Source organism: Mus caroli, unplaced genomic scaffold (assembly GCF_978045245.1).
Source record: "Mus caroli unplaced genomic scaffold, Mus_caroli_1 scaffold_2, whole genome shotgun sequence".
Taxonomy (NCBI): domain Eukaryota; kingdom Metazoa; phylum Chordata; class Mammalia; order Rodentia; family Muridae; genus Mus; species Mus caroli.
This window is the reverse complement of record NW_028227257.1, coordinates 17,887,308-17,915,297: the sequence shown is the minus strand read 5'-3', so window position 1 is coordinate 17,915,297 and position 27,990 is coordinate 17,887,308. Positions and strand designations below refer to the sequence as shown.

Below are 27,990 nucleotides of genomic sequence, written 5' to 3'. Positions count from 1 at the left end.
CTTATTTTATGCATATGAGTGTTTTACCTATATACAAGTTTATGTACTGTAGATATGTTTGATACCTACAGAGGCCAGAAAAAGGCACGGGATCCCATGGGACAGTGCTCAGTGATGGTTCTGAGCCACCATGTAGGTATGGGAACCAAACCCAGGTCCTCTACAAGAGCAGCAAGCGTTTTTAATCTCTAAGCCACCTCTCCAGCCACAATATCATTAGTTCTTGAAGAATAACCATGATTATCATAAATTTGAACAGCATTTTGTTGTTGTTGTTATTGTTGATTTTGATACTCCAGACCCGGGAGAGTAAATAATGTTATTGGCTGACACAGTCAGAGTAGCACATAGCTTGGTGGGCTTGGCATGGATGAGACATCAATTCTTCCTCCCTTTGGGTCTGAAAAGTCATTTTCACATAGGACAGATATACCAGCCCTCACTGGAATCATGGCATTTACAGTAGGCAGGCATGTGGTAGATTCTTGGACATTGATTCAGACATGGACAGTGTATTTTGGATGCTAGTTTGGAGTCCAGTGTGAGGGAGATGACAGCTCTCTGCAGTCACAGCCTGAAGTAGAGGGTCATGGTTATCTGGGAGTCCCAGCTTGGAGTAGGAGGTCCATGAATTTGGTCAATAAATAGAAGGGTCAACTGTTTTGAGCAGGTTGACAACAGGGGTGTGTGTTCTGAGGCCTGATGACTGAAGTGGAATTGTTTAGCTTGTAAGAAGAGCTAGAAACTTCAGTCTAACAGTTAAATAGATGGGGTGAGGGTGATTGATTCCATTACCCTATCCAACACCAGAGGGCAGACAAAGCCAGCACTGGGCTACTGATTGGTACACAGGTGAGTAAGCAGAAATAAAAGAATTGAAATTATAGTGGCAGATTTCAGGTTCATGGAAGATGAAATTCACTCCGAGAAAAGTATAACGCTCTGGAATTAGAGACATCTTCGAATGAATCCCAATTCCATCATTTGTTCATTGACTCATTCATTCATATAAATAAATTGTCAATGAGTATCCGATGGGTCAGAGTGTTTTCTTATAAGGAACCAGAGAGGACCCAGGAACCATGTTTAGGATTTTAGGCTGTCTTTATAACAATGATGATGTTATTTATAACATCAGGATAACAAGGGTAACAATTTGACCTAGCCATGATGTTTGGGGGTCTAGATACTATATATGAAACTATTCAGCAAAATAACAGACCCAGATAAGGTCCCTAGTGGAGCTAACAGTCATTAGCATCACATGATATCAAGTCAACAGTTATCCCCAGAGAAGGCCAAGATTCAATTCTGTAGCTAGCTCACCTCAGGGAGCTTGCCACAATCCACTCCAATCTCCCTAACATTTTAAAGTCCTGATCTATCTTTCCTATGTCAATTTCTCTAGTTATACAACATATTTCTAAAATAAATAAGGCTGCATTTTGCCTGACACTGCCTGCCACCTGCCTCATCTCTGCTCAACCATCCTATGATAGACTCAAACTTGAGTATTCCCTGACTGTGTCCAAAGAAATCATTTTATGAGTTCTGTCTGTTGAGAGGCAGGGATATGCCTCGGGGTTCAGGGGCCATTCTCCTCATCAGAAGAAAACAGCTCCTGGGGCATTTCTGTCTGGGCTGAAATGAACCACGAGAAGATGGCACATGAATACACAAGATGAAGAAGACATAAGCACAATATACAGGGACAACAGCTGAAAAAGTATCCAGAAAGGGAACAAAATAATGTTGGGAAAAATTATCAGTATGCAAGGCTGCAAGATCAAAATCAGATTACTGAAGAAAAGGTTAGTGTTTCTTTAAATGGAAAACAATATTCATCTCTGTCCTTGAAGTGTGCTCCTGGGTGTATTTTGGGCACAAAGACAGGAGATGAGCCCTGGAGTCCTTTGTGCTGGTTGCTTCAACACAAAGTCATACAGCAAAGATGCTGATTGTCTGGACCTCTGTTTCCCTGCCCTGTTGTGAGACAGGGACCAGAAGCCATCCCTGTTTGTTCATTTTTGTATCTTCTTGCAGACTGTTCCAGCACAACAATAATGAATATGAAACCATTTATGTAGAGTCTGGCTTTCCTAGGAAGCTCCTAGAGGGACAATTCCTGCAACTCTGTCTGTGAGAGCATTCACTGGGCAGGTGATCTGATGCAGGCATTTAGATGAATAGAGGGTATGGGAGGTGGCACGGTCTTCACACTCTGCAGGGCTATCTTGCCTTTGTATTTTTTGTTTTCCTCCCAGCTTCATTGTAGAGGGATTGATAATGATTAAAGACAAAGATGTCTAGTTTGGAAAGGAGAATATATGCTATCAGACACAGATTTCTTTGACAATTCTTTAAACAATTTTAGGAAAATGTATTAGTCAAGTGGATTCAGTAACACACAAGTTCTGGATGGGGTCACTGTGAGGCTGGACTTAGATGATCATGACCAAGCCCAACACCTTATAACAATCTAACTGACTCCATGTCAGTAACGCTGCTCAATGATAAAAAATTTACCCACATTATCACTGAAAAATGGTGCTATCTGTCTCTGCAAGTGCCAAAGAGCTCACTCAGTGAAGCTGGCAGTTGTCAAACTACAAGTCATGGCTCTGGTTTGAGGGTAGAAAACTCCACTTGGCTCCTAATCTCATCTCTACTACTTCTGTGAGATGTGACTTTGAGCATGTCTCCTTTTGCTCTCCTAAACTTGGTTTCTTCATTTTCAAAATGGAGGTAGTACAGAATTTACAAAATTTCAAGGAAGCTTAAGAGCAGGATTTACACAAAGCAAAAGTTCCAGGGCATAGTAAGGTCTTCCCCAAATTATCCTCTTTCTTGAATGTTTGCTACCAGAAAGTTCAGAGACAGATCCATATTTAAAAATTAGTACCTGCTGCAGGCACCTGCATGCACATATGCACAGGCACACACACACATACAGAGAAAAATAATAGAATAAGTATATTTTGAAAAAAAATGGTTATTTGTGATGTGAGTTTCCAATTTATAACTACTTTTCTCAAACTTCTGACTTAGCAGCATACTTAATGGTCCAATGTCTGATGATCTCTGTGTGATCTAGAATGCATATTTAGATTTTAATTATGATATAATTATATTATGGCGTTCCATTGACTTGACTTTGTTTTTATTTATAATTGTCTGATCTTAGGCTTTTTTTTTTAACTATTGCTTTATCATGAGTGCCCTTGTTGAGTACATTCCTAAATTCTTGGATGAACTGGGTAAATAGGCTTTAATGGATACAAGGACAAATGTGTCCTGATTCTGACTTGTCAAAGGGTATGTATTCTGGATTTCAGTTTCCCTACACGTAGAACAGGCACAATATTAAACCTATAAGCTATCTATGACATGAAAATAAGGATCTACGGAGACCTGGGAGGTGAAAGACTCACAGGACTCAAAGGGAGGGACCTTAGATGAAATGCCAGACAGTAGGGAGAGGGAACTTATAGAGCCCACCTCTAGCAGGAAGACAGGACATCAAGTGAGGAATGGGGTTGCCATCCAATAGTCACATCTCTGACCCATAATTGTTCCTGTCTGAAAGAATTACAGGGATGGAGATGGAGAGGAGCCTAAGGAAAAGAAGGTCCAGCGACAGGCCTAAAGTGGGATCCAGCTCAAGGGGAGGTCCCAAGATCTGTCACTATTACTGAGGCTATGGAGCACTCACAAAAAGGGACCTATCATGACTGCCCTCCAAAAGACCCAACAAGCAGCTGAAAGAGTCAGATGCAGATATTTGCACCCAATCAATGGACAGAAGCAGCTGACCCCTATTGTTGAATTAGGGAAGGCTGAGAGAAGCTGAGGAGAAAGGCGTTCCGGTAGAACCAGCAGTCTCAATTAATCCGGAACCCCAAGATCTCTCAAACACTTGACCACCAAACAGGCAGCATACATCAGCTGATATGAGGCCCCCAACACACATTCAGCAGAGGATTTCCAGGTCTGTGTTCACTCAGAGATGATGCACCTAACCCTCAAGAGACTGGAGGCCCTAGGGAGTTTAGCGGTCGGGGGATGGGGTGGGGGTGAGGGCATCCACATGGAGATGGGGTGTGGTAGGGAGGAAGTGTGGGATGTGGAGCAGCCAGAGGGTGGATGGTGGTGGGGAATGGAATATGGAGTATACAACATTCAATTAATAAAAAAAGAAAATAAGGGTCTACTGTTGAAATATGTTGCACAAATAGAAATATTTATCTGGAGGCAGAAGAGATGGCTCAGTGGTTAAAAGTGCTTGCTTGCTGCTCTCTAAAGGACCTGAGTTTGTTTTTCAGTGTCCAAATCAGGTGGTTCACAACCTGTAATTCTATCTCTGAGGGAGTGCTAACTAATGGTAGCCAGTAAAACAGGAAGTTAAATGCCCTATGAGAAAGGTGAACAGAACAGCCAGGCCCCCATGTCCTAGTGATTCAACTGCGATTTGTTTTGCAGCATTTTGTTTAGTCTGAAAATGAGCAAGGAGAAGACAGAAATACAAAAGATAAAGAAGCAGACATAAGCCTGATGTGTAAGGAGTGTACTTGAAGAAAGACCCAGAAAACAATCCCAGTGAGCAAAAGATCACAGGGAAAAAAATTACAAGTATTCCAGGCAGCCAAGATCAAAATCAGATTACCTAATAAAAAGCCAGCTTTTCTTTAAATGGAAAACAATGTGCATTGTTTGTCCTTGAAATGTGACATGCACAGCTTTTAAAAGAATGCCTAAGCACTCCACAGCAACAGCCCATGTCTGACAGAGCCCTGTCACCCCACTGCCCCAGAGGTCGTTGTTCCTATACAACATTGAGAGGCTTGACTGAATAGATGTTGCCAAACATAACAGTCACTGGTAATAGATAAGACCAGAAAACAGACCTAAGCAGGAAGAGGCAGACTTTGAATAAAGGTAGGGCCCACCTGCTCAATAATGGAATAATTGCCCAAGGTATGTCTTTCTATAATCCTTCCCGATGTAAGGAATGTTCTGCCCCCCCTCCCACTATGCTGCTTCAGAATTTGCACATAATCTCAGTCACTCTTAAAGATGCCGATTCAGAAACCAGACAGCCACTTCCCTAATGTCACGAAAATAGATTCAATTTTACATACATCAGGGTGATTTCAGAAGCAATTTTTACATCTCTAGTGTAAGCATTACTTACATTTTTCCCCCTTCAAAACTCATCCCAGTGGTCCCACAGGGCATTTTAAACGTTACCTGATGCATTTTAGGGCATTGAACAAAAATCCCTAGAGTATATTTATAGCTGCAGTCTGAAGACACTAGATGCCTAGAAAGAATTCTAAAATATTTAGTGATTCAAACAAATGCATGATTTCATAATAATTGAATATAACCAGTCAATTGAAATTTTTTCCTGACTTTAAAAAAGAAATATCAATAAAATAAATATCTATATACAGATACATAGGAATGCATATGGTTTATGTATACATGTGTATACCGATACATACAGATATCCGATATGGACAGCAGACACGTCTGATGGTTTGGGAAGACTAGCTTTGACCTTTAGAACATCCCAGGAGACCTCGCTGCAGGTTTTTACCCTTTCTTTTTCATTAGTGAAGAGTTTTTTATCTTGAGGGTCTAACTTTTTATCCACAATAAAAACAGTGGTTGTATTTCTCTTTGAAATCCAAGGAAACAGTGCGACCTAGGTTGTTTTCCCATATGACTAGCAAGCTCGAGACTTAAGACCTGCAATTTCAGGGTCACAGTGATTGTCATGCTTGCTGGACCATAATCTTTCTGTATCTGATGCCTTCCTGGGGAACTTTTAGAACAGGGAAAAACTGTGCACACAAGGCTGGGATGTGCAGGAGAGTCTTGGTATGAATAACTACAACTAGTGTCCTTTTTAAGGCTAAACTTGCAATGCTCAAAGAACCAGGACAGCTCAGTGCAGTTCAGGATCAACCTTTCTTCAAGTACACACCAAGGTCACTTCCTAGCCAGCTCCTCTGTGATTCTCTGGTTCTGTGTCTCCATCCCGTTCCTGAATCCTGTCAAATATATGAATATGGGTAATTCACCCAGATTAAGGACAGGAATAGGCTATATGTAGGGTTAAAGAGACCATAGATTGTCTCTTATCTCCAAGAAGAGGCAAAAATTATTTAAAATTTGCTCATAAGGTCGTCAGTATATTTTTAGATTTTTGTCTTAAAACCATTATTAAACCTTAAGTTGTATTCAAACTTACATGGTCAATAGGAGTAGAGTGATATCATGTGGCTATTGATAAAGTTTAGAGCAGTAAACAATACCACCATGTTGTGTATCTTTTTTCTAAAATGATTAACTTAAATGAAATCTAATGTCTTAAATGAAAATAAGACAACTCTGTCTCATGGACCACTCTATGGAACAACTGCCTCAGACTTTTGAAAAGTGTCCTGAAAGAAAATTAAGGCCAGAGGACTTTAGGAAAACCAAATGGAAATGAGCACCTTGGTTGGATCCTGATTTACAGCACAAGTTCCAGCATATTCTGGGGACACACAGGAACTTTAAAAGTGGACTTGCATCTTCAATATCATTGGAATGATGTCATAGCTCTTACAGAAGTCTAATTCTATTGTGCTATGATGAAGAGCTGTTTTATATCATAGGAACCACATACCCAATTCTCTAGGGATGGATTATTCTAGAAACATTCCATCCTCAACTTAACTTCTAAATAGCTCAGAAAAATCTGTTCAGTGAGAGAAAGTGCAACCAGATATCAATATTGAAAAAATATTACTAATTGGTGAATGTAGTTAAAGGATATGAGTATTCTTTTCTTCTTAGCCTCTTTTGGGTGATATAGACGATTTAAACAAATCTTTGCTCAAAAAGACAACACTCCTCCATTTGAACATAATCACTGCCATCCTCAAAGTTCTGAGTACTTAACTAGGGTGTCTCTAAGAACCACTTGGGTAGTATTAAAAGATCCATGGCCCTCAGTCCCTGTCCTGTCTCGCATGCATCATTTTGCTTGGAAAAACCTTTCAAGTTTAATGCTATGCTCCAGCCTAGGGATTTTGGATCCTTGAGAAATGATCTATGTAATTCTGGGAATCTGAGGCAATCATATCTCACCTACCAAATAAGATCAGCCCTACTAAGTGTCTCATAGGCTGATGGCACAAATGAACCCAGTGTGTCTTCATAATAGATGGTGCGGCATTTATATTGGTTTCCTTTATTCTCTAGTGCTCTTGTCACTCCGCATCTCCCACACAGACCATATCTAAAGCAGTCTTTATGAAATATTGTTTCTTCTGTCTACAATGTATAAGATAAATGGTGAAAATTTACTATCTTATTATCAGATCCAGGAAGGAACTAGTGTATAGCATGGTTGAAAAAGTAGAGCAAAAGGACATTTTCTCAAGCCTGGTCACCAAACAGGCTTGTAACTACCCAGCCATGGAGTTCTCCTTTGGTTGGACCAACCATGGCATTTAAACTACTTATATTAGCCAAGGACACCTTATTAACTCTGCATGATGATGAAGATAGTCTTGACCTAATAAAACCATGCTTGGGAACACAGTTTTCAGTATGGACATTGAACCTAGTAGTCTTGTGATTTTAGAGATTGTTACTTTAAACTCAGTTTCTGAACTATTAGGGCCAGAGACATAGACATTCCATGACTCATCTACATTACACAGGGAATGTGAAATAGTTTTGAAAATTGCCAGCCAATAACTTCTGTATGGAATTTTTTTTTGCCTTAAAGTCATCTCCTTTTCCTCCTCTTCTACTTCCTCCTTCTTCTTAGTAACTGTTTTTATTTTTAACTCCCTGACCTGACTCTATCCAGGATGACTTGTTCCCATTATATCTGCCTAGGCATAGACTCTAGTTGGTTGTTTTTTAGTATATATGGTTTATAGATATATGCACATATTTGCATGTGTGTACATGCATATGTATGTGAATATCAGCAGTTAATATAACTACCTCAATCATTCTTTACCTTATTTTTGAGACATGGTGTCTCATAAGACTTGGAGCTCAATGATTAGGCTAGACTGGCTGGTCAGTAAACCCTATGGAATCCCCCTGTCTCCACCTCCCCATGCCACCCTGACTAACTTTTTCTTTGTATCCTGGTGATTCAAACACAGGTCTTCATGCTCATGTGACATGTCTATTGGTGGAACTACACCCCCAGTCCTATAATCTTAAATATGCAAATATGCCTTTTACATCAGATTGGGATACCCTAAAGTTTTGCCAGGGAAAAGACCGCTCACCTATGATATCTCAGGAAAGCACTCTGATTGCATGCTTTCCCAGACTTGCTCATTGTGTGGGATCCACAGGAGAGGCACCAGGACCAAAATTGACCCTGGACACTCCATTCACCTTAGGTGGCTTGACTTACTGAATCCATTAACATCCTGAGAGCTGGAGGAGAAGCCTTCATCATTGCGGTTGGTGCTGAGCTTGGCGGTAGGCTTGTCAGTCGAGGCCACAGGACCCATCTCCCTCTGGGCTCCACTCTGGGTCTCCTTCTGCTTCTTAGCCAGCTTCCTTTGGGACATGTGCAAGGGAAAAATCACAGTCAGATGGTTCTAGTTGCATTAGAGGACTAGAAAGAGAGGTTGGTCTCTTTCCTCATCCCCCATTCTCAGTACCATATTTAGTTCATTCAATAAAAGCAGAGGCAAGGCCGATTTCAATTTATTTAGTTGGAAATATGCAACTTAAGTTTTTCTATCCATAGAATGAGCATGGTATATAATTGAACTTATAATGGGAAATCAGAGAGACTCCCCACTTTCTTAGAGGGAGGAAGAAGTCAGGAGGCTCCTTCTGTTTTCATGCAACTAAACACCACCCACCTATTCTATCTCTATTTTAATTATACCAGGTGATAGACACTTTTATTTCCCACTAGGGAACTAAAAGGTCAAAGGTTTTTTATGGACCTAACAATCTACTTTACTTACATTTTAACTGATAAGGCATAGGTATTTCATAAGAGATACAGTTCAGCCTTCCTCAGAGGTTGACTAATAAAAGAACTCATTATAGAGCAGTAGACTAAAGTAGGGGCTGATAGTTGGCGAGGGTAAAGATTAGTAGTCTCTTTGCTCAAAGAAAGAGAAGCCAGAGCTAGACTCGACTCATAGACATTCTTATAGGAGCAACAGTCCTAGAGAACCAGGGAGGCCATAATAATAATAATAATAAATAGTGTATCAGAGTATTTCTCAAAGTTTGGTGTAAGTTGGAATTACCTGAAGATATAGCCATTAAGATCCTCTAGTAGTCCTGACACCAACTACTGAGGCTAAACCTCCTTTGGCATTAGACAGACATGGGTTCAGAGCTTACCTCTGTTGCCTCCCTGGCTCAGTTTTACTGTTCTCTGTTCATTGAACTCTTGTACACAATGAGGATTAGCCTCATACAGATGTAAGGATTAAATGAGGCAGCACATAAAATACAACACAGTACCGGGCACATAAATGACAGCGATCACATGGACATTGCTATGAAATCCTTGCTGATTCAGCTGATCACATTCTAATGTCTCAACCCCCTCCCCGGCAGTTCCACTGTGGAATTCCACCTGTCTTTGAATTATACCAAGTGACAGTGACTTTGATTCCTCGCTGGGGAACTAAAAAGGTCAAAGGCCTCTTCTTTCATGGATTAAAAAAAATCTATTTCACTTAAATTTAAAATGACGGGGCTTAGGTATATCACAGAAGATAAAAATATGGTGACCCTTCCTTCCATGTGGTCTCTATGGGTTTTTCCAACATGCATATATCTAAATATAGTCATTATATTCCTAGCAGATGGAAAGCTATAGGCTAAATAAGTCTCTCAAGGATAACTCTCTGAGTCTACTGCTCTAGTCTTCACAGAACCTGGCTTTAACCTTAACCTTTGCTATTCTTACTTCAGCCTGGAAATAACAAACATCCTAAAGAGGTGAAAGTAACTGTAACATAGAAACCATGCCCTAATCATGAGATAGGTCATTTCAAGAGTTAATGACATCTCCCTTCGACAAGGAGCATTGAAGGAAAAAATAAATCTGGATGGAGAAGTGTTTTAGAAGGATTTATCTGGGACCAAACTCCCAACTGACAGCCTCCTCCTAAGAACAAGGGTCTAATATGTAGGTATAGACTATATAGAATGACAGATGGCACTTTTAAATGAAGATAATTTAAAAAGTCTTTGTTTATAAAAAGGACTGTTAAAAAAGGTTGTTGGGGACAGAAAGATGATGTAACACAGAGACAAGAGACCTTTTCCCACATAGGAGCCCCGAGGGACAAGCAGGGGAGACCTAATCAGAATCCCTAAGAGCTGGAAAGGGAAATCCAGAAGGGCAGAGGTTTTCTAGTCAGACCTAGAAGAACACACAGAGGCAATCACAGGCCACAATACCCTGGCTCCTCTCTCCCCATCCTCTGACTTCCTATAGCAGTTCTCTTTAGCTGAATCTAATTAAAAGCTACAGGTGTCAAAGGGCCCCTCTGAGGGAGCCCCTGAAGAACACATTTCTGCTGCAGAAAACATGGCAGAGAAAAGGACAGAGTGAACCTGGCTCTAGGACTGAGAAGAAAAAAAGCTTTTATAATTCTTCATTTGGCCATAATCTGAAGATTCATGCAGCCTAAAGTGGAATTCTTCATTTATTTATTCCTAAAAATTGGCCCTGGGGAAGGAATTGCACTCAAGAAAAGAAACACATGTTTTTGGTCATTAATTTGGCCCCAGGCAGACTGCTGAATCAATGGAACTACTTTAGGTAGACAGCAGAAGGACAAGAAATCCAGCCTTGCTTAGCCTGGCCCTTTCTACCATCATCAGTCAATCAACAGCCAAGAAGAAGAGCAACATAAGACAAATGAACAGTTTTGTATCTGATGGAATTCAAAATTTTATTCTTCATCCATTATCAAAAAGCATGTGTTTAAAAATGTATATGTGACCTTCATAATCATAAATTTGAAAGGATATACAGCAGATATTTTGCCTCCATCGAAGCTCGCTCACATTGCCCCAGCAGGAAATAAAAGGAAATCTGATAAGAGAATTAACTTGAGAACTACAAATGAGAATGAATCAGAGGCTTTAATATTTCCTTCGGGGCAGAACTTCCAGCCAATCTCCTTCCATTCAGGGTAGAATAATATAGAGAGAGTTGTCTTCAACACAAATCATCAGCCTCCAAAGGAATAATAATATCCAAAAGAGGTCCCACTGCTTCTTAGAAAAATGACATTTTATAGAAATATTTGGATTGAGCCAAATACTTATATAGAAAAAGAAAAGAAAATAAAGGAAAGACTGAACCTCTCCAAACATGGAGGTATTTTAAAAAATTTTACAACTAAGCTATAAACATCTACTATATGATATCTATATTAACTACCTTTACATAAAAACATACCAGAGACAATAAACTTCTTAAGAGGAAAGGTTTACTAGTCATTGACTGGGTGACCCCACGTGCTTCTTTGCCTCTAGCAAGAACTGAAGATTTTATATGTTCATAGCGGGCAGAGCAAACTTCTCAGGACAAGAGCCAGGAAGCACAATATTTGCATAGGCTGTGGTCTTAAATACCCTCCTTTGACTTAAGGACCTCCACTAAGCCTGACTGCACCTCATAGCATTGCAGTCCACGGTCTAACACACAATCCTTTGGGGTTGGGATGGCGCTCCTACAAACCATAGCAGTGTCCTGGGCATGTAGCCCATGGCTGGCTGAAACTTCCTGCTTGTTTTGGTGATAGGAGTCCTGTGTGAGTGTTTTGGTAATGGACATCCTTTATGAATGTTTTGGCAATAAGCACAGCCTTAAAGGTGGAAATGGAAGAGGCACAGAGAAAAGAAAACAAACTCAAAGCTAGAGACCTATCTCTATCCTTTGAAATTCAAAATTTAAAAATTAAAACTAATACCAGTAACAGGAAAAAATTGATAGTTCTTGTCATTACCAAAGAATTTAACTTATCTTTCCCTCTTATTGATTTATTTTTCTCTTCTGGAGAAAATTCAAATCTGAAAATACCCAACATCTTTAAAATGTGGACTGGGCTTCAGCTTCGCCTCCCATCCATACCTCCTAGCAAACAGGAATTATGTCCCTCTACCCCACATTGCTCAGGACACTTGGCCTGGATGCTTTCTTATTCCTTTCCACTGGGCATTTCTCTTCATCCTTCAAGTTGAAAGTCATTCCAATGTCAGACCTTCTCTGAGGCTTCTTGCTGCTCCACTAACAGAACTGTAATTTTCTCCTCTCCGGCTGACTCATTCTTTGAACAGATATTTGAGCACATACATGTATCAAGCTCTGTTAAGTGAAGAAAGCCTTGTCCTCTTCACCTTGACCCTCAACAAATCCAGAGATAAATGGCAAAGACAAGCATTAAATAATTAAGTGCAGACATAGAGAATCACAGAGATGGAGAATGCAGAGAAGAAATGTTTGGTGCTATGAGAGAGTTAAACCTTGGCTTGAACTCTGGCTGGTGACCAGGTAACCTATCGACACCCTATCAGCTAAGCCTGCATCCCTCCTGTGTTAGTCACTCAATTCTCACCCACTAGGAAGCACCTCTTGGGAGAAGGGGTTTGGGCTCCACATGCCTACTCCAGTTGCTTGCTGAGGACCTGGCACATAGCCCACACTCGATAAATTTGTTGCACAAATTTCCATCGAAAGAGTCTATGACTTGAAGTGTAGAAAAGATGGTTTTCCTGCTCTAAGTACAAATTATAACCACTTCAAAAGCAGATGAGTACAGGCAAAGAGAAGGGGAACAGTGCACGGCATCAGTGTGTGCCTCGAAATATGTTGGGTAGATAACTCAGTATTTTATTCTTACAATGTTGGCCTAATTAGTGGAATATTTACAGAAATCTTTCTGTCTGTCTGTCTGTTTGTTTGTTGTTGTTGTTAACTTTAGATCCCACAGACTATCCCAAGTCACAGAACATTAAAAATAAAACAAAACACCCCAACATCATAAAATAGTCATGACTCCTGGGGTGGTCCTCTCATTAATTAAGGTCTGGATCCTCAGGGCTTTTAACACTCAAGTACAAGTACGTGTGACTTTTCTGAACTTGCAAAAATTTCTCTATTGGTGTTGTGATTCTTGTCAATTAGGTCTCAGGATTTCACCAGCAGGGGGTACCAAAAGCTGAAGAAAAGAGAACACAGAAGCCTTATGGACGCCTCTGCACCACGTTCCTAGAGCTGGAGAATGTCTCAAGACAGTAATCTGAACCAACTAAAAAGGGCTCTCTCCTGTTGTAGACTTCTTCATCCCTTTCCTCAAATAATTTTCTTCCCCTTTGTTCATGAGGTTTGAGGTTTTATACCTGTGGCTGCTAGACAGGAAGGGTATCCTGACTAAAACAAAACAGACAGGAGTTCATTCCAGCTCCTGCCGAGGAGATGAGGGTGCCCACTGCGAGAAGAGTTGAAACACAGACTGGGAAACTTTCTTGGCATAGAGGCAGTGAGGGAGACCTACACCACTCTCATCCCCTCCTCCATCTCTTCTTGTCTTGGAACAGAATTATGCAGCAACCACATTACTACTGGAAATTTTGGCTGACTCATTTTAAAGACTTTTTCCGGAAATGACCAGCCATGTACACTCTCCTGGGTCTGCCCAGTGAGCAGGCACTTGTTCCTTCCCAGAGGGCCTTGACTCTGACCCACCCTTCAGTAGCATCTTTGGGCAGAATATCTTGGTAACTCTCAGAGAGTTGAACCTTGAAGCAAGAAGGTATTATAGCGCCTCATAGAATACAAAAAGAAAGAGTAGGGAAGCAGGGAGGGAGAGAGAGACACACACAGACAGAGGCAGAGAGACAGAGGAAGGATAAAGGTGGCTACACACTAATTAAAAGTAAGCCTTCTTCATACATTTTACAGATAGAATGTACAGCGATAGGCCACATGACTGATTCTCTATCTAGGATTGCTCCTCATAACTGAAAGAGGACTACACTAGTCTCCCATTTCATAGAAGAGACTCTCTCTTACTAAGCCTGCACAGGGGGTGTTTAGTCAAAGCACACAGCACACAGGTAGGAGCCACAGAACCTAGTCCCTGCTTCTTGCCTTTAAACTCAGACACCTGTTCCAGCATTCTCCTACCTCTCCTCTAGGGATGGGATTAGAGATGCAAATTAGATGACTCTACCCTATGCTGAGGAAACCACACACTTTGATGGCAGGACACTGAGAAATCAAGCTGTAAGTGAGCTTGAAGTTTCCTTCCTGCTGGCTAGCTTTCCTATAATGCCAGAAGGAAAAGCCGGCTGCCTGCTGGAGGATAAAAGCTATCAATCGTTTTCCCCAACTGTGAGCCCTCTGAGCTGCGATACTAACCTACCAGGAAATTTGTAGCCACCAGTACAATAGTGATGACCGATAGAGGGCTGGCTGGCAGCTGTCCGGTTGGCATTGAGGTTTGGGGCGAGGAGGGAGCTCCTGCCTTGCACTGTAAACCTGATCACCAGCCCATGAGAAGGTCAGAGGCCAGAGGGCGAGCACACTGCTATTGGTTTGCTGCACGGACAAGGTAACAAAGTGCCCTCTAAATACTTACGCTTACATACAAAGACCCGTGCTTCTCCTAGTCTTGATCAGAGAGGCTTCTGTTGAAAGTGGCAACAGTTAATGCAGAGACTCATAGAGCATCAAAGCAGATCAAAGGGAAGAGAACAGCTGAGTACTGAGTGTTCATCCCTAACTGAGGGATCCATTTTGCCTTCTCCAAGCCTTAGAGAACATCACTGAAGAGGAGCAGAAAGAGCCCAAAGATGAGAAGGAGAGCCATGAAACGCTGTCTTCTGAACATGACATAGTTGTTGCACCCAGGAATGCACAACAACAGTGGTTGCCTGGACTCAGCCTGCTCAGTGATGAGCCCCACAACATTCCGGTATGGAAGGGAATACAGTGCAGGAGGCCCCATTCCTCTCTGAGAAGTGAGAGGCAGTAAATAGTTGTGGGGAGAGAAGAAGTCATAATCCTCAGTGGTGTACCCAGTGGTCAAGTGTTCTTCCCCAAGTAAGTAAACCCCACCCACCCATCCTCATGCAAGTCAGCCATTAAAAGTAACGGACGAGAGTAGGAGAGGAACTTATTGCAAAGAACTAGTGGTTTGGCAGGAGGGAGAAGAGGTAAGAGAGGATAATGTTGGTGGTGGTAATACAGGAAAAGCACATTATATATGATTCATATATATGCGTGTGTATATATATATATATATATATATATATATGGTTCATATGTGTATATATATGGTTCATATGTATGTATATATATGTATATATATACATACATACACACACATATATACATATATATATATATATATATAAATTGTGAGTGAAAATAAATTTTTATAAAAGCAGATTTAGTACATGTTACACACAATTCCACTCTCTTACAAACACAGCAAAATAAAAACCTCAAAACCCAAACTCCACTGACTCAGATTTCTTGACTGAGGTAGAGTCTGAGCCACATCCTCTCAGAGTCAAAGAGGTCATGAGTGTGCACAGGGTTTATAGTGTATTACAGCATTTTCTCTTACACCGAGTTGGGGATGGTAAAATAGTTAACACATAGACAATAGTGGCAGACAGTGTGACATTAACACTGTCGTCCTTGTCAGACTACTGTGGGAGTAAGCTCCCATACCTCATGACAACAAGGCAAAGACTGGAATGATGTAGCTTCTAGCCAAGGACCACCACAAATCACCAGCCATCCTTAAATGCTATTTAATTTTATTTAATCTTAAGCCAGGCAGAGGTACACACACCTTTAATCCCAGCACTTGGGAGACAGAGGCAGGCAGATTTCTGAGTTTGAGGTTAGACTGGCCACAGAGTGAGTTCCAGGACAGCCAAGACTATACAGAGAAACCCTGTCTTGAAAAAAAGACTATTTAATCTTCATGTATTTATATGTTCATGTGGATATACATAAATTGTATTTGATCTGTATGGAAGCAAAGTTCAACATGGATGTTCTTTCTCAAGAACTAGCCACCTTGGGATTTTGGAGGCAGGGCATCTTATTGGCCTGGAGCTGCTGAGGATGCTAAGCTGGCTGGCCAACCTGCTCAGGGAGTCACTAGTCTCTACCCTGGCAATGCTAAGAGAACAAGTCCAACAAGCATCCCCTTTTTTTCATGTTGCTTGGGGACCAAACTCAGGGTCCTATTCCTGCACAGCAAAAATTTACTAGTTGAGTCTTATCTCCAGGGTGGAGGAGAAATTCTAGTTGTTTCAAGCCATCCAGCATGCAGCACTTTGTCATAGTAGCTTTAAGAAACTAATACAATTATAATAAAATAGATAATACACATATTGTGCCCATTTAATAAGCATTTGCACTGGGCTTTCTTTATTCCGGGTACTGTTCAAGGACTGTGGGCACAGTGTATCAGAGCTTTAGCTCTAATAACTATATGGTAACAACAGTATTGCCAACACCTCACAGATGAAGGAACAGGGCAGGCAGACTTAAAAAAAATTGCATAAAAATTCCCAAACTTTCCAGAGGCAGAGATGAGACTCAAACCCAGGTAGTCAAGTGTCTGGATGCTCTCTAAGAATATTGTTGTTGTTCTTCTGTCAATCAAAGCATACGGCTTTCTCACCTGGCTCCCTTCATCCCAGGCATTCGGACACCCACACATGTGCATATCTGCAGCGAGTTCACATCTCACACTGCGCATCCTGTCTGCCCACTGCCTCTGTTAGGTACCTATTCTGAGACTTTGGGGCCTTCCCCTCTCATTGTGTTGGAGTGTCCCTCTTTTCCAAGGTTGGCAAACTTACACAAGTAGCAACAGCAGCAGCAGCAGATCTTATTTTGGTTTGAATGCCCAAGGGACCATGGCTACCACCTGTCACCTCCAGCCTTCTGCTGTCTAGCTCTCTGTGTTACCGGTCTATGTCTGCATTTGTCTCCTAACCATGTCTGTCTCTCCTGAAACAGGTTCTTCTTTTACTGAAAGTGCAGTTAGACCCCACTGGACAGGCTCCTGAGTTGGCCCAGATAGATCCAGCCTAGCAGAGGGCAGGCAGCATACATAAGGGCCACTTTCATATGTGCATATGGACAGATACACTGTCCCAGAAGCCTGAAGTAGTGTCCAGTGGGAAAAGCACAGACTCTCAAGCTAGACGCCCTGAAGCTCAAACCATGGTCTGTCATTTCCTACCTCTGTAGTCTTGGGTAGTTTCTCACTTCTCCTTAACTCAGTCTCCTCATGTGTGAACTAGTGTCCAATATTGCAAATTCTCTTACTGCTCCAGGGTAGATACGGTGATAAAGAATTTTCAAGCACTTACACCTGGACATGCTGTTGACAGAAGACACCTTATACACGATGCTTGTTGAATAATAAACAGTGGGAAGGGAAGCAGCTCTTTGTAGAAAAATGAGGACAGAATCCACAGTTTGGATGCTGGGTGCTATCCTGAATGCCTTTAAGCTACAGAGCTCTGAAAGTCCTGGGCTGGGGAGGTAGCCTTTCCAATTTTAGTGCTATGGAAATAGTATTGACCTTAGCTCTGGACTGCCTAGGTTGTAACTCTTGGTGTAATCATGATAAAGTCTCCATCTTCATGCCGGTAATGGGAGTTTCCTCATCTGTAGAATCATCAGATATATTTTCATCTACTGCATGACTTGTACAGATTAAAAATAGTCACTTGTGTCTGAGGTGATATCTCAGTTGATAAAGTGCTTGCCCTGCAAGCAGGAAGAATGGAGTTCGATCCTCCAGAACCCAGTTAATATAAGAAAGCCAACATAGAGGCCCATGCTTGTTATCTCAGTGTTGTGAGGCAGAAAGAGGTAAATGCCTGTTGGCCAATGAGTCTAGTCTACTAGGTGAGTTCCAGGCCAATGAGAGCCTAAGAAAGGGAGAACTCATGTACTTTTTATCTCAAAAAGAAGAAGACGAAGATGAAGACGAAGACGAAGACAAAGAAGAAGAAGAAGAAGAAGAAGAAGAAGAAGAAGAAGAAGAAGAAGAAGAAGAAGAAGAAGAAGAAGAAGAAGAAGAAGAAGAAAGGAAAAGAAAAAGAAACATATCTAAAGTGAATGGCATCTGAGGAATGACAGGTCTTCTACATACATGTACATACAATCTCATACCCACATACTCATATACTCAACTCTAAATCATCATCATCATTGTCATCATCATCATCATCATCATCACTGTCATCATCATCATCATCATCATCATCACTGTCATCACCATCATCCACTCCCAAGAATAGAGTATTTTTTTCTTTTGGCATTATCTGAGAGTTTTTGTTTGTTTTTAACCTTTAAAAATATTTATTTTTGTATTTATTAAGTGTAGGAGTGCTCTGTCTATATGCACACCTACATGCCACCCCTACATATAAGACCCCTTTATACAGATAGTTGTGAGCCACTATGTAGTTGCTGGGAACTGAACCCGGGACCTCTGGAAGAGCAGCCAGTTCTTAACTGCTGAGACATTTCTCCAGCACCTGCATTTTACTTTTATCTGCTCCCTGACAGGAACACACCAAGAAACCAAGGTAACTATTTTTTTCTGTCTGCACTTCTTGTCGTCCCCCCCCCCCAAATCTATTTGTGCAAATCTTGCTAACATGACAACAAGCCAAGCTAGACACCAGGGTAGACGGTCCCACAGGTGCCCAGATGTTCAGTTTTTATTTATACAATGTGTAAGATGTTAGGTTATATGGGCTGGAAAGGTCCCTAGGGCCTTCACCTCTACCATACCTAGAGACCCTTGTAATATCAAGTCAGAAGATACTCAGTCCCTTACTGAGCAATGCCAACCACAAGAACCCATGCCCTCTGCAGAGAGCCCCTTCCAGAAGCACAGTGCCCTGGAAAGGAGGGATGCAGGACACATTAGTTTCTAATTGTGTTTTGTGCTCCAGCACCTAGCTGAGCACTTAGCACCATGTTTTAAGTGCTTTCATTATGTTATATAAATCGATAGATGGATGGATGGATGGATGGATGGATGGATGGAGCCTCCATATTTGAAACTTCCCATAACTTCAGATTCCACACTATTCTGTACAAAGTGGCTGTACTTGACAGACTCTTCTGTACTGTTGTAGAAACTGGCTTTGTTCTACAGGAGTGAATAGCAAGGATTCCCCAGCTTGTACAGCCTGTGCATGCATCACAATCATCAGTTTGGGTTGGGCTCCATCCTAGGAGTTTTAGAATTTTGTAAGTCTAGGGTAAAACTAAATATCTGTACATTTCCAAGTTCCAAGTTCCAAGTTAGAAGATCCTGGGCTCTGTCCTTTGAGCAGTACCCATCTATAGGACATCATCTCTTGCTCAAGAGAGGAATGGATGCCACTTCTCTGTTCTCCTTCCTCTGTTCCTACCTAGGACCACACTTAGCCCCTCCCGCTGTCACTGAGCTTAAGGACGAATGCCATTTAACCAAGATCTTCTACTCTCTTGAGACTTTATTCTAAGGAAATATAAACAATAGTGAAAATAAAGGGTCTAACATAGACAATAAAGTGACTCTGAACCACTCTAGCTTCTGTATGCACTAGTTCTATCAACTGTGACATTGTAGATATTTTAGATAATACATAATGTTTGTTAGCATCCTTGATCTCAACCTTCTGGACGCCAGGGCCTCCATTACTCTCAGATATAACATTAAAAATGTCTCTGGCTGGGTGTGCTGGCACACACTTATAATCCCAGACCTTCAGAGACTAATACAGGAGACTTCCCAATTGGAAGCCAGTCCATACTACACAGTGAAACCCAGCTTTCAAAAAAGAAAAGATCTGTAAGCATTGCCAGATATTTTGGGGTCAGAGTGGGGAATTTTTCCTACCAGTAGTACCTCTGTTTAAATGGAATACTTTCATTTTTCATAGGCTCCATCGTGTGTGGTTGGTACCTTAAAAACAGCTTGAAGCTTCATAATAGCACCAGGAAGTGCTGGTTAGTTCTTTTTTGTTTTATTGATGAGAAACCTGGGCCCCAGAGAGTTAATTCTAAACTCATAAACTGGGTAAAGGGAACAGGTGGGTTTGAAGCCCAATTCTTCAGTCTTCAGAGCCTGCTGTGTCTCTCACCTCCTCTGAAGCTTCTACTTAATAGCATGCAATCCGTTAGAGCCTCGTAAATGTCTAACAATAGGGAAGCGACTCAGTAAATTACAATACTTCCCCTGGATGGAATATTATGCAACTATTAAAATGATGGAGTGCCATTAAAGATGAAAACTATGTAACAACATGGAAAAATGCTAACTGGATTGCATTAAGTTAAAATACAAAAAAAAAATAAAATAAAATAAAACCGTGCCTACATTGTAATCACAACCACTAGGTAGTATATCTGTGTGTATGGCTGATAGAAGAGAGAAGGCATTAAGGATAATTTTCCTTTCCTTTCCTTTTTTGATATTCATTATTATCAGAGTAGCTTTGTGATTTTTATTTCTAAGTAGTGCCAGGATACTGATGAAACGCAGGCTATTAGGATTGCCACAGATCCACTTGAATTACTACTGGAACTTATGCTCTCTCAGCCCATTGAGTGGGGCAAAGGGTTGCTGGCCTTATTTCCCCCAAACGGCAATATCACAAATATGTTTTTGAACACAGAACCCTATCATTGCCCTGTCAAGCTTCCTTGAAGCACAGCAAGTTGCAGTGCAAGAGACAACTGCCCTGAAGGCATCAGGGTAGGTCACTCAGGGAGCAGGGGCCATTAGGAACATGCAGTCTTAGACTGGCAGACATGTCTGTCTGTTAAAGGCACTGAGCGGTGTGCTGGGCTCATGTATTATGCATCAGGAGTGGCCTGGCACCCTGGCTCGGCCGTGCAGGAGAGGCCTTGCAAAAGGAACATCTGATGAACTGATTGGTATGTCAAAATGTCATTAAGGATAAATTAATGGACGTGTTACTCTGGCTGTAAGAGACAGTGCCAGCAAGACATCAGGCAGCCGGCAGGCTGTTTTCCAGCCCAAGACAGACGGCGGCTTACAATGGAGATTCATGGTCTTTATGCGTTGTGAGATGCTTTGCAGGAAGAAGAATAAACAGAAATGCTCCAGCACTTAAGCGCCGTAAAATCACAAGCATGAGATAAATTAATTAGTGTATACCAAGAAGGCGGCTTGTCTGTCTGCACTCCTGGGGAAAGCAAGAATAGATGGCATTGGGCTACAGATGATGGGTCCCAACACCAGCCTCCAGAGAAAGCAATTGAGTTTAATGGGCAATCATAAACTGCAGCTGATGGAAAGATAAGTCTGGTCTGAATTTGTTTTATTTTTTAAAAGAAAAACAAAAATAAAAACAAATAACAAACCAAAAATGATTTCTCCCTACTGCTTCCGAGCCCTTTGTGACTCTGGGTCAGATGTGTAGGGAACTGGAGAAACCTGGGAACTAGTTCTCCTTCTATCATCAAGGAGGGAGGATTATAACACCCCAACACTGCTGGAGCTACTCTTGGGGTATCTTCTACTATCCTAGATAGGGAGTGCTTTATTCTCTTGTACCAGGAAGCTCATTACCTCACAGTTAGCCTGCCCCATTGTTAAATTACCAGTATCAGAAAGCTCTTTGGTTTTTCTTAGCATATTTCTTCTTGCAAATAAATAATAAACTGTTCCTGGGTGCCAGACCCTGGGCTCTCTCTGCTCATAGCCTACATTGGAGGAAAATGAAGATCTTGGAAGATGAATGATTACTAAGAGTATATGACTAGTCCATGGTGGGACCATGGTCCAAAGCCAGGCCTACATAGATCAAATCTTGACATACCTACCTGCCACTCAGTTGTAATTGCTATAACTACTACTCGATTGATGGGCCCTGATTTGAAGAGCAACACAGCCTATGGGAACAAATATGGGAACTTCCTTTGGGCATACCCTGGGCACTTTGATAAACATCCAGCTTGGGTTTGCCAACCAATCTTTCAGGCAAAATTATTTTGTATGGGAAGTAAGTTATTTTTCCATTTAAGACTTACTCTTCTTTTTCTTTTGTAAGTTAAATCAATTGGAATAACTGTTTTTCATAATATTCAAACCAATTTTATTCTTATATACTAACAATAAACAATGAGAACAGAAATTTCGAAACATCAATGTAACGGCATGGAAAGAATGAGACTTTCAGGCAGAAATCTACAGGTCACACAAGAGACTATACATCAAAAAGTATGTTAAAAAGGTGATTCAAAACAAAACAAAGGCAAGAAGCTAAGCATGGTAGTGAAATCTGCAGTCTAAATATTACAGGAGATAAAGTAGGAGATTAGGAAGTTGAAGTCTAGGCTGTCTACATGGTGGGTTCATGACCAGGCTCTCTTCATGGTGGGCTCACAAGCAGGCTGACTTGCATAGTGAGTTCAAGTCCAGGGTGACTGAATGATGAGTTTAAAAGTCCAGGCTGCATACCCAGTGAGTTCAAGACAAGGTTGAGACACATTTACTTGTGACTGACTGCCCAGCCTATTGCCATTTGTAGTGTAGTTAATATGCCTGTGTTCTTCTAAAAGAGAATCAAAGGAGGCCCACCCAAATGAAGAGGCAAATGACATTTCTAGACCGAAGACTTGATGTCATAAAGACTGCAGTGCTCACATAGTTAATGAGAAGACTTACACAACCCCAATCAAGAGCAAGAATGATTCTTTTCAACATGTGGAATCACCATCATGTATTTACTTAAAAGAAGGAAAAAAAATACTCTTCAAGCCTCAATTGCCCAGAAAAGATCACCTGGGACAGATTATGTTCAATAAATTCTTCATTTGACTACTTTATAATCAGTTACTCCTGTGTCTGGTACAGATGAATTTAAATCAAATCTCTCCATAGCACAACCCTTTTATAGGACATTAGTATAAACAAAAAATGTGTTAAGAGATTACATTTAAAAGTGGGACTCAAGAGGCCTGTTTGGAAAACAATCACAAAACAACCTCTAACCTCTCCTCTCTTAATCTCTGCCCTTATTTTTCCCAGTGGATTATAAATTTCATAGCAATTATAAGAAGACAAATGACTTCTGTTTAATTTCTTGTCTCGTTTATACAGAGAGTGTATTTAAAGGCATAAAATATTTCTTATGTGGTTTTCTGTCTGTATCTTTTTCTATTATAATCTGAGGCCATAGCTATACACTTTCAGGTGAGATGCAACTTTGAACTGTACTCATTGCATGTTATCTTTAGACGTGGGCTCTGAAATGGCTCTGTGGGGAAAAGGCTGTGGCTCTTGTTGGTGTTCTTCCCATGTAGAGAAGTCTCTTTCAGGATCTTTGGCACATGCATCTCACATACAACATAAGATCATGGCACTAGTAATAGCATCTCTGTGTTCTCTTTCTCAGGAAGCCCTTGTCCCTGGTCAGTCTTGTGAGCCTTCCTTTTCTTAAATTTAAAATGGAATTTTCTCATCGGGTTAACATAAAGATTTCATGAAATACCTATGTGAAAGACATTTGTAAATTGCAAAGTAATAGTAGACATAATGTGGCTGGAGAGATGGCTCAGCAGTGACAAAGGATCCAAATTTGGTTTGTGGTACTTACATCAGGTGGCTCACCACCACCTGCAACCCAAGCTCCAGGAGACCTGGTACCATTTTCTAGCCTTTCAGGGTATAGATCCACACATATGCATGTGAACACAGAGCAGAGCACAGACACACAAATACATAAATATCAATTTTAAAAAATCTTGAAAATTGAAGTAGATATAAAGCAAAAATATAATAATCATATATTATATATGATATATATTATATATTATAATATGTATAGTATACTGAGTGCATAGCACACAGATGGTGTATGCATTCCACATTTTAAAATTCCATGTTTATGCCGATTTAAGCAACACACAAGGTTCCCAAGCTCTGAGACATCATATAGTTCTCTCCTGATGTCTATAACTTTTATTTGTTGGTGTCAGCTAATTTAAAAATATTTTAAAGGAGACCCAGGCACCATACTTGTATAACACTGATGTTGTCCTGGTAAGTCTGCACAGTGAGTCTAAAATTTGGTATTACTATTCTTAATTCACAGATGAGGAAACAGAGGCTTAGAGTAGATGATAGTAAGGCTTCAAGTCAGCCTGGACAACAAATTAAGACCCTATATCAAAATATGGGAAGAAAGTAAAGGAAGGAAGGAGGAAGGAAGGAAGGAAGGGAGGGAGGGAGGGAGGGAGGGAGGGAGGGAGGGAGGGAGGGAAGGAAGGAAGGAAGGAAGGAAGGAAGGAAGGAAGGAAGGAAGGAAGGAAGGAAGGAAGGAAGGAAGGGAGGGAGGGAGGGAGGGAAGGAAGGAAGGAAGAATTGAGTGAGGGAAGAAGTGGAGGGAGGGCTAAAATCTAGCAGCTGAACCCAAACTTGTACCTTTTACAATAGGGCTGTTTACAGTGTGATTATTAGTCTCCTCACAGGTCCAAACAAAACCAGCATTCAACATCCTTAAATGATGAGAGATGAGATTATAGAAGTATAATATACTAAGTATATTCTCCTTCCCCATCCTAGTGACTTGGGAACATATCCATGTTAATATGGTCAAAGTATCCACTGTGAAGTCGTCTATTAAAAAAAATGAAACAAAACAAGAAAAGTAAAACAACACCTTAAGTCCCACTCCTTCATGGAACCTTTTGTGTTTAGAAAAGATAAGGAAGAAAAAATATAGCCTAAAATTCTATTCCCATAGCTTAGATCTGAGATTAGATTTTTTTTTTTTATGAGAAGGTCTCTTCTTATCCTGTTGATGCCCAGATGATAAATGGTGTGGGGAAGAAAGAACAAACTACAAAGATTCTCTTGGCTTTGCTCTATTTCTTTTTAGCACATTGTTGCTAAGGTGTTTTCTGAAACAAATCTACCCTTCTTTAGTTTTGAGGCTCAATTTGGTTTATAGGCTTAATAAAATTGTATTTTCACATTTTACAAGAATTCAAGTCTCCCATTAACAACAGCATTTTTATGGTACTATACTTCCCATGCTCCTGGAAAGCACGTGGGTGGTTGTAACTTATGCAACACTCTTAGAATGTTCTGAGTAGGGGTTCAAAGCCACTGGGATAAAACCTTGCTTTAGAAAGCAGCTTCTCTCTCTCTCTCTCTCTCTCTCTCTCTCTCTCTCTCTCTCTCTCTCTCTCTCTCTCTCTCTCTCTCTTATATAAAAGGTTTCAGCAGTAGTATGATATGCTGGTGGAGTGATACAAGTGAAGAACACGTTTCCTAGGAGACTAGTCATGGCCAAGGAGCCTTTCCTCCTCATATTGGCACCCAGACCCTGATAAGAAATCATGTCAGCAAATAATTACGTACAGTTTAAATATGTGCCTGGGACAGTATTGCCATTTCTTCAATGACCTCTATTCATTTATGAACAGGACAAGCAAGGGTGGTCTACTCAACACTGTAAAAGGAAATGGTTAGGTTGACCAGATGGCTCAGTGGGCAGAAAGCACCTGCCACCAAGCTGATAATCTGAATTCTATCCTCAAGACCCACATGGTGGAAAGAGAGCCAACTTCTACAACTTGTCTTCTGATCTCTACACACATGGCACAACAGGTGTATGCCTCACCCCATATGTACTCACAAGAACAAACAAAAAAAAAATAAAGGAGGTTTTTTAAAAAGGAAATAGTACCATCAAATATCCTGTCCTCTGTAGTCTTTGATTGTCAAATGCATGTTCCATCATCACAATTAAAGCCATTCTAACTGATGACTCTCTAGATCCAGAGGATCATGGGAAGGTTTTGGTTAAATAGAGGTCATGCCTCTCCTCTTCCAAATTCCCTTTTTCAATGATGCTGAATTCTCAAGCTCTTGCAACTGGGGGTGGTCCTCAACCCGGGTTAATGTATAAATAAGCTAGTAGACTTTACCATATTTATATACTCCCCAACTAGTTGAATTCAAATATCTCAAAAACTTCTTTCCAGGTTGTAGATGGTGGCCTCCTTTCTATGTGACTGCCAACTTTTTTTCTCTAGAGTTTCTACCTTTGCACCAACTTACCTGGGGCTCTGTCCTCAGGAAGGTGGTGATGTGTCTGGTGAGGCATTTTATAATAGAACACGAAGGCCCTATGTTCCTAACTTGTGGTGACTTGCATTTTAATGGAAGGTTTTGACAGCTGTATCATACAGAACAAGTCTACACCTCAGTACCTGTATTTGCAATTAGCTGTGGTAGAAATGAAACTGCCAACTGCAGTCTTTTTTTCTTCCTATTGATACACAGAGTCTGCTAGTATTAAATAACATTTCCTAAACTGATGTTTCTGGCCAGAGTCACCAATTTGTCTCTGATCTCTCTTGTTGGTGTCACCACAGATGGATGCCAGGGGAGCAGGTGTCCTATACAAATTTCTCAGAGAAGAAATTTTTATAAAGCATAAGAACCACCATTTACAATAATTCTACATCTTTGTTCCCCTGTATTTCTTTCTTAGATAAACCCAACAATAGTTGGTGCTACAGTTCCAATAATTTCTAGTGATATTCACCCTGAATATGTAGTTTACTACTTAATCTCTTAACATAGCTCATTGATTCAAGGACTGCCAGTGCTATTGGCAGATAAGAAAACTAAAACCCAGGGGTTTGGGATTCACAGCTGCTAAGCAGTAAAACTAGGATTCAAACTTTTTCTCTGACCTTTTCATCCCCCTTTCCCTTTCTTCTCCATTCATTTCTTTCTCTTTTATTTTCCTTGCAAAGTCTTTTTACCCCAAGGATGCCACAAAACCAGCTATGAAAAATAAAGGTGTGAGTTTGTGCTTATATTTGAAGATGGTATGGTCAAGAAGAAAAGTAATTGTATAAGCCAGAATACTAGGAAAGCTGCTTTGAAAGAGTCTCTCCTAGAAATGGCTACGTGAATAAGCTGGATTAATGCCAACACCAAAAGACACATTTATGTGTAAGAAGGAAATTTTCATGGGGTTCCACTCCTAGACAAAGAACTACATCAAGTAATGATGACTGGGAAGAAGAGAAAGGGCCTCTGCTAGGGATGTGGCCCTCAATGTTTATCCACTACAAATGGTCAACCCTGAGACCAAACACACAGAAACAACTAAAATGACTTCAGCAGATTGTCTTTATGTATTTGTGCACATATTATATATGCACATACATATACATGTAATTATAATAGCCCAAAATTTGTTTTGATTAGTTTTATCAATTTGAGAGTGGGCAAGCATGGAAGGGTTGATGGCAGGTATTTGGGAGGTGTTATAGGGAGAAAATGGAAGGAAGGAGGTGATGTAATTCTATTTTAATTAAAAATATTTCCGAAATGTTGTTGGGTCATTTAATCCACAAGATCTTTCCTCACAGTTGTCAATGAAGGCCTCCCCTTTCTACCTTTAGTACACCTCTTTCATGTATTTAGCACATTATTTTACAACTATTTGTTGACATGCCCGTGTCCCTTTTAAGCTGTAAACTCCTCAAAGGAAGAGCATTTTAACTAATTACTCAGAACTTAGCTCTGTAGCTGACACAAGGAAATTACTTGGTAGATATTGTCTTCTCTATGTGACAGAGAAGCCACACTCATGAAATCCCAACAATGTTGCCTAACAAGACCTGCACCGTCACAACACCTGTCACCCTACCATGTCAACCTGGGCAAGACCCACCACTAGATGAAAAGCTCCAGGCAGTTTACAGTTGCTAAGAGAGGGAGAATTTGTTTTCTCCAGGGATGAGCCTCTGATTAGTTGTCCAATTGCAAGTGGCCAGCCCTAAACACGTATATATAGCAGCAACTCTAAGTGAATTCAGCAGTGTTCATTAACGCACGTTCAACACACACACACACACACACACACACACACACA

The 27,990-nt window shown here is 40.8% G+C and overlaps 1 protein-coding gene across 12 annotated transcripts in view; it reads right to left on the bottom strand.

The window, feature by feature from the left end:
• Positions 1-27,990, bottom strand: part of Ptprt (protein tyrosine phosphatase receptor type T) — a 1,119,809-nt gene that overhangs the window by 128,542 nt on the left and 963,277 nt on the right. For all 12 annotated transcript variants that reach the window (XM_029473981.2, XM_029473985.2, XM_029473982.2 and 9 more), the window contains one exon: positions 8,438-8,586. In XM_029473981.2, the coding sequence (XP_029329841.1) occupies positions 8,438-8,586 (149 nt within the window). The remainder of the gene's footprint in view (positions 1-8,437; positions 8,587-27,990) is intronic.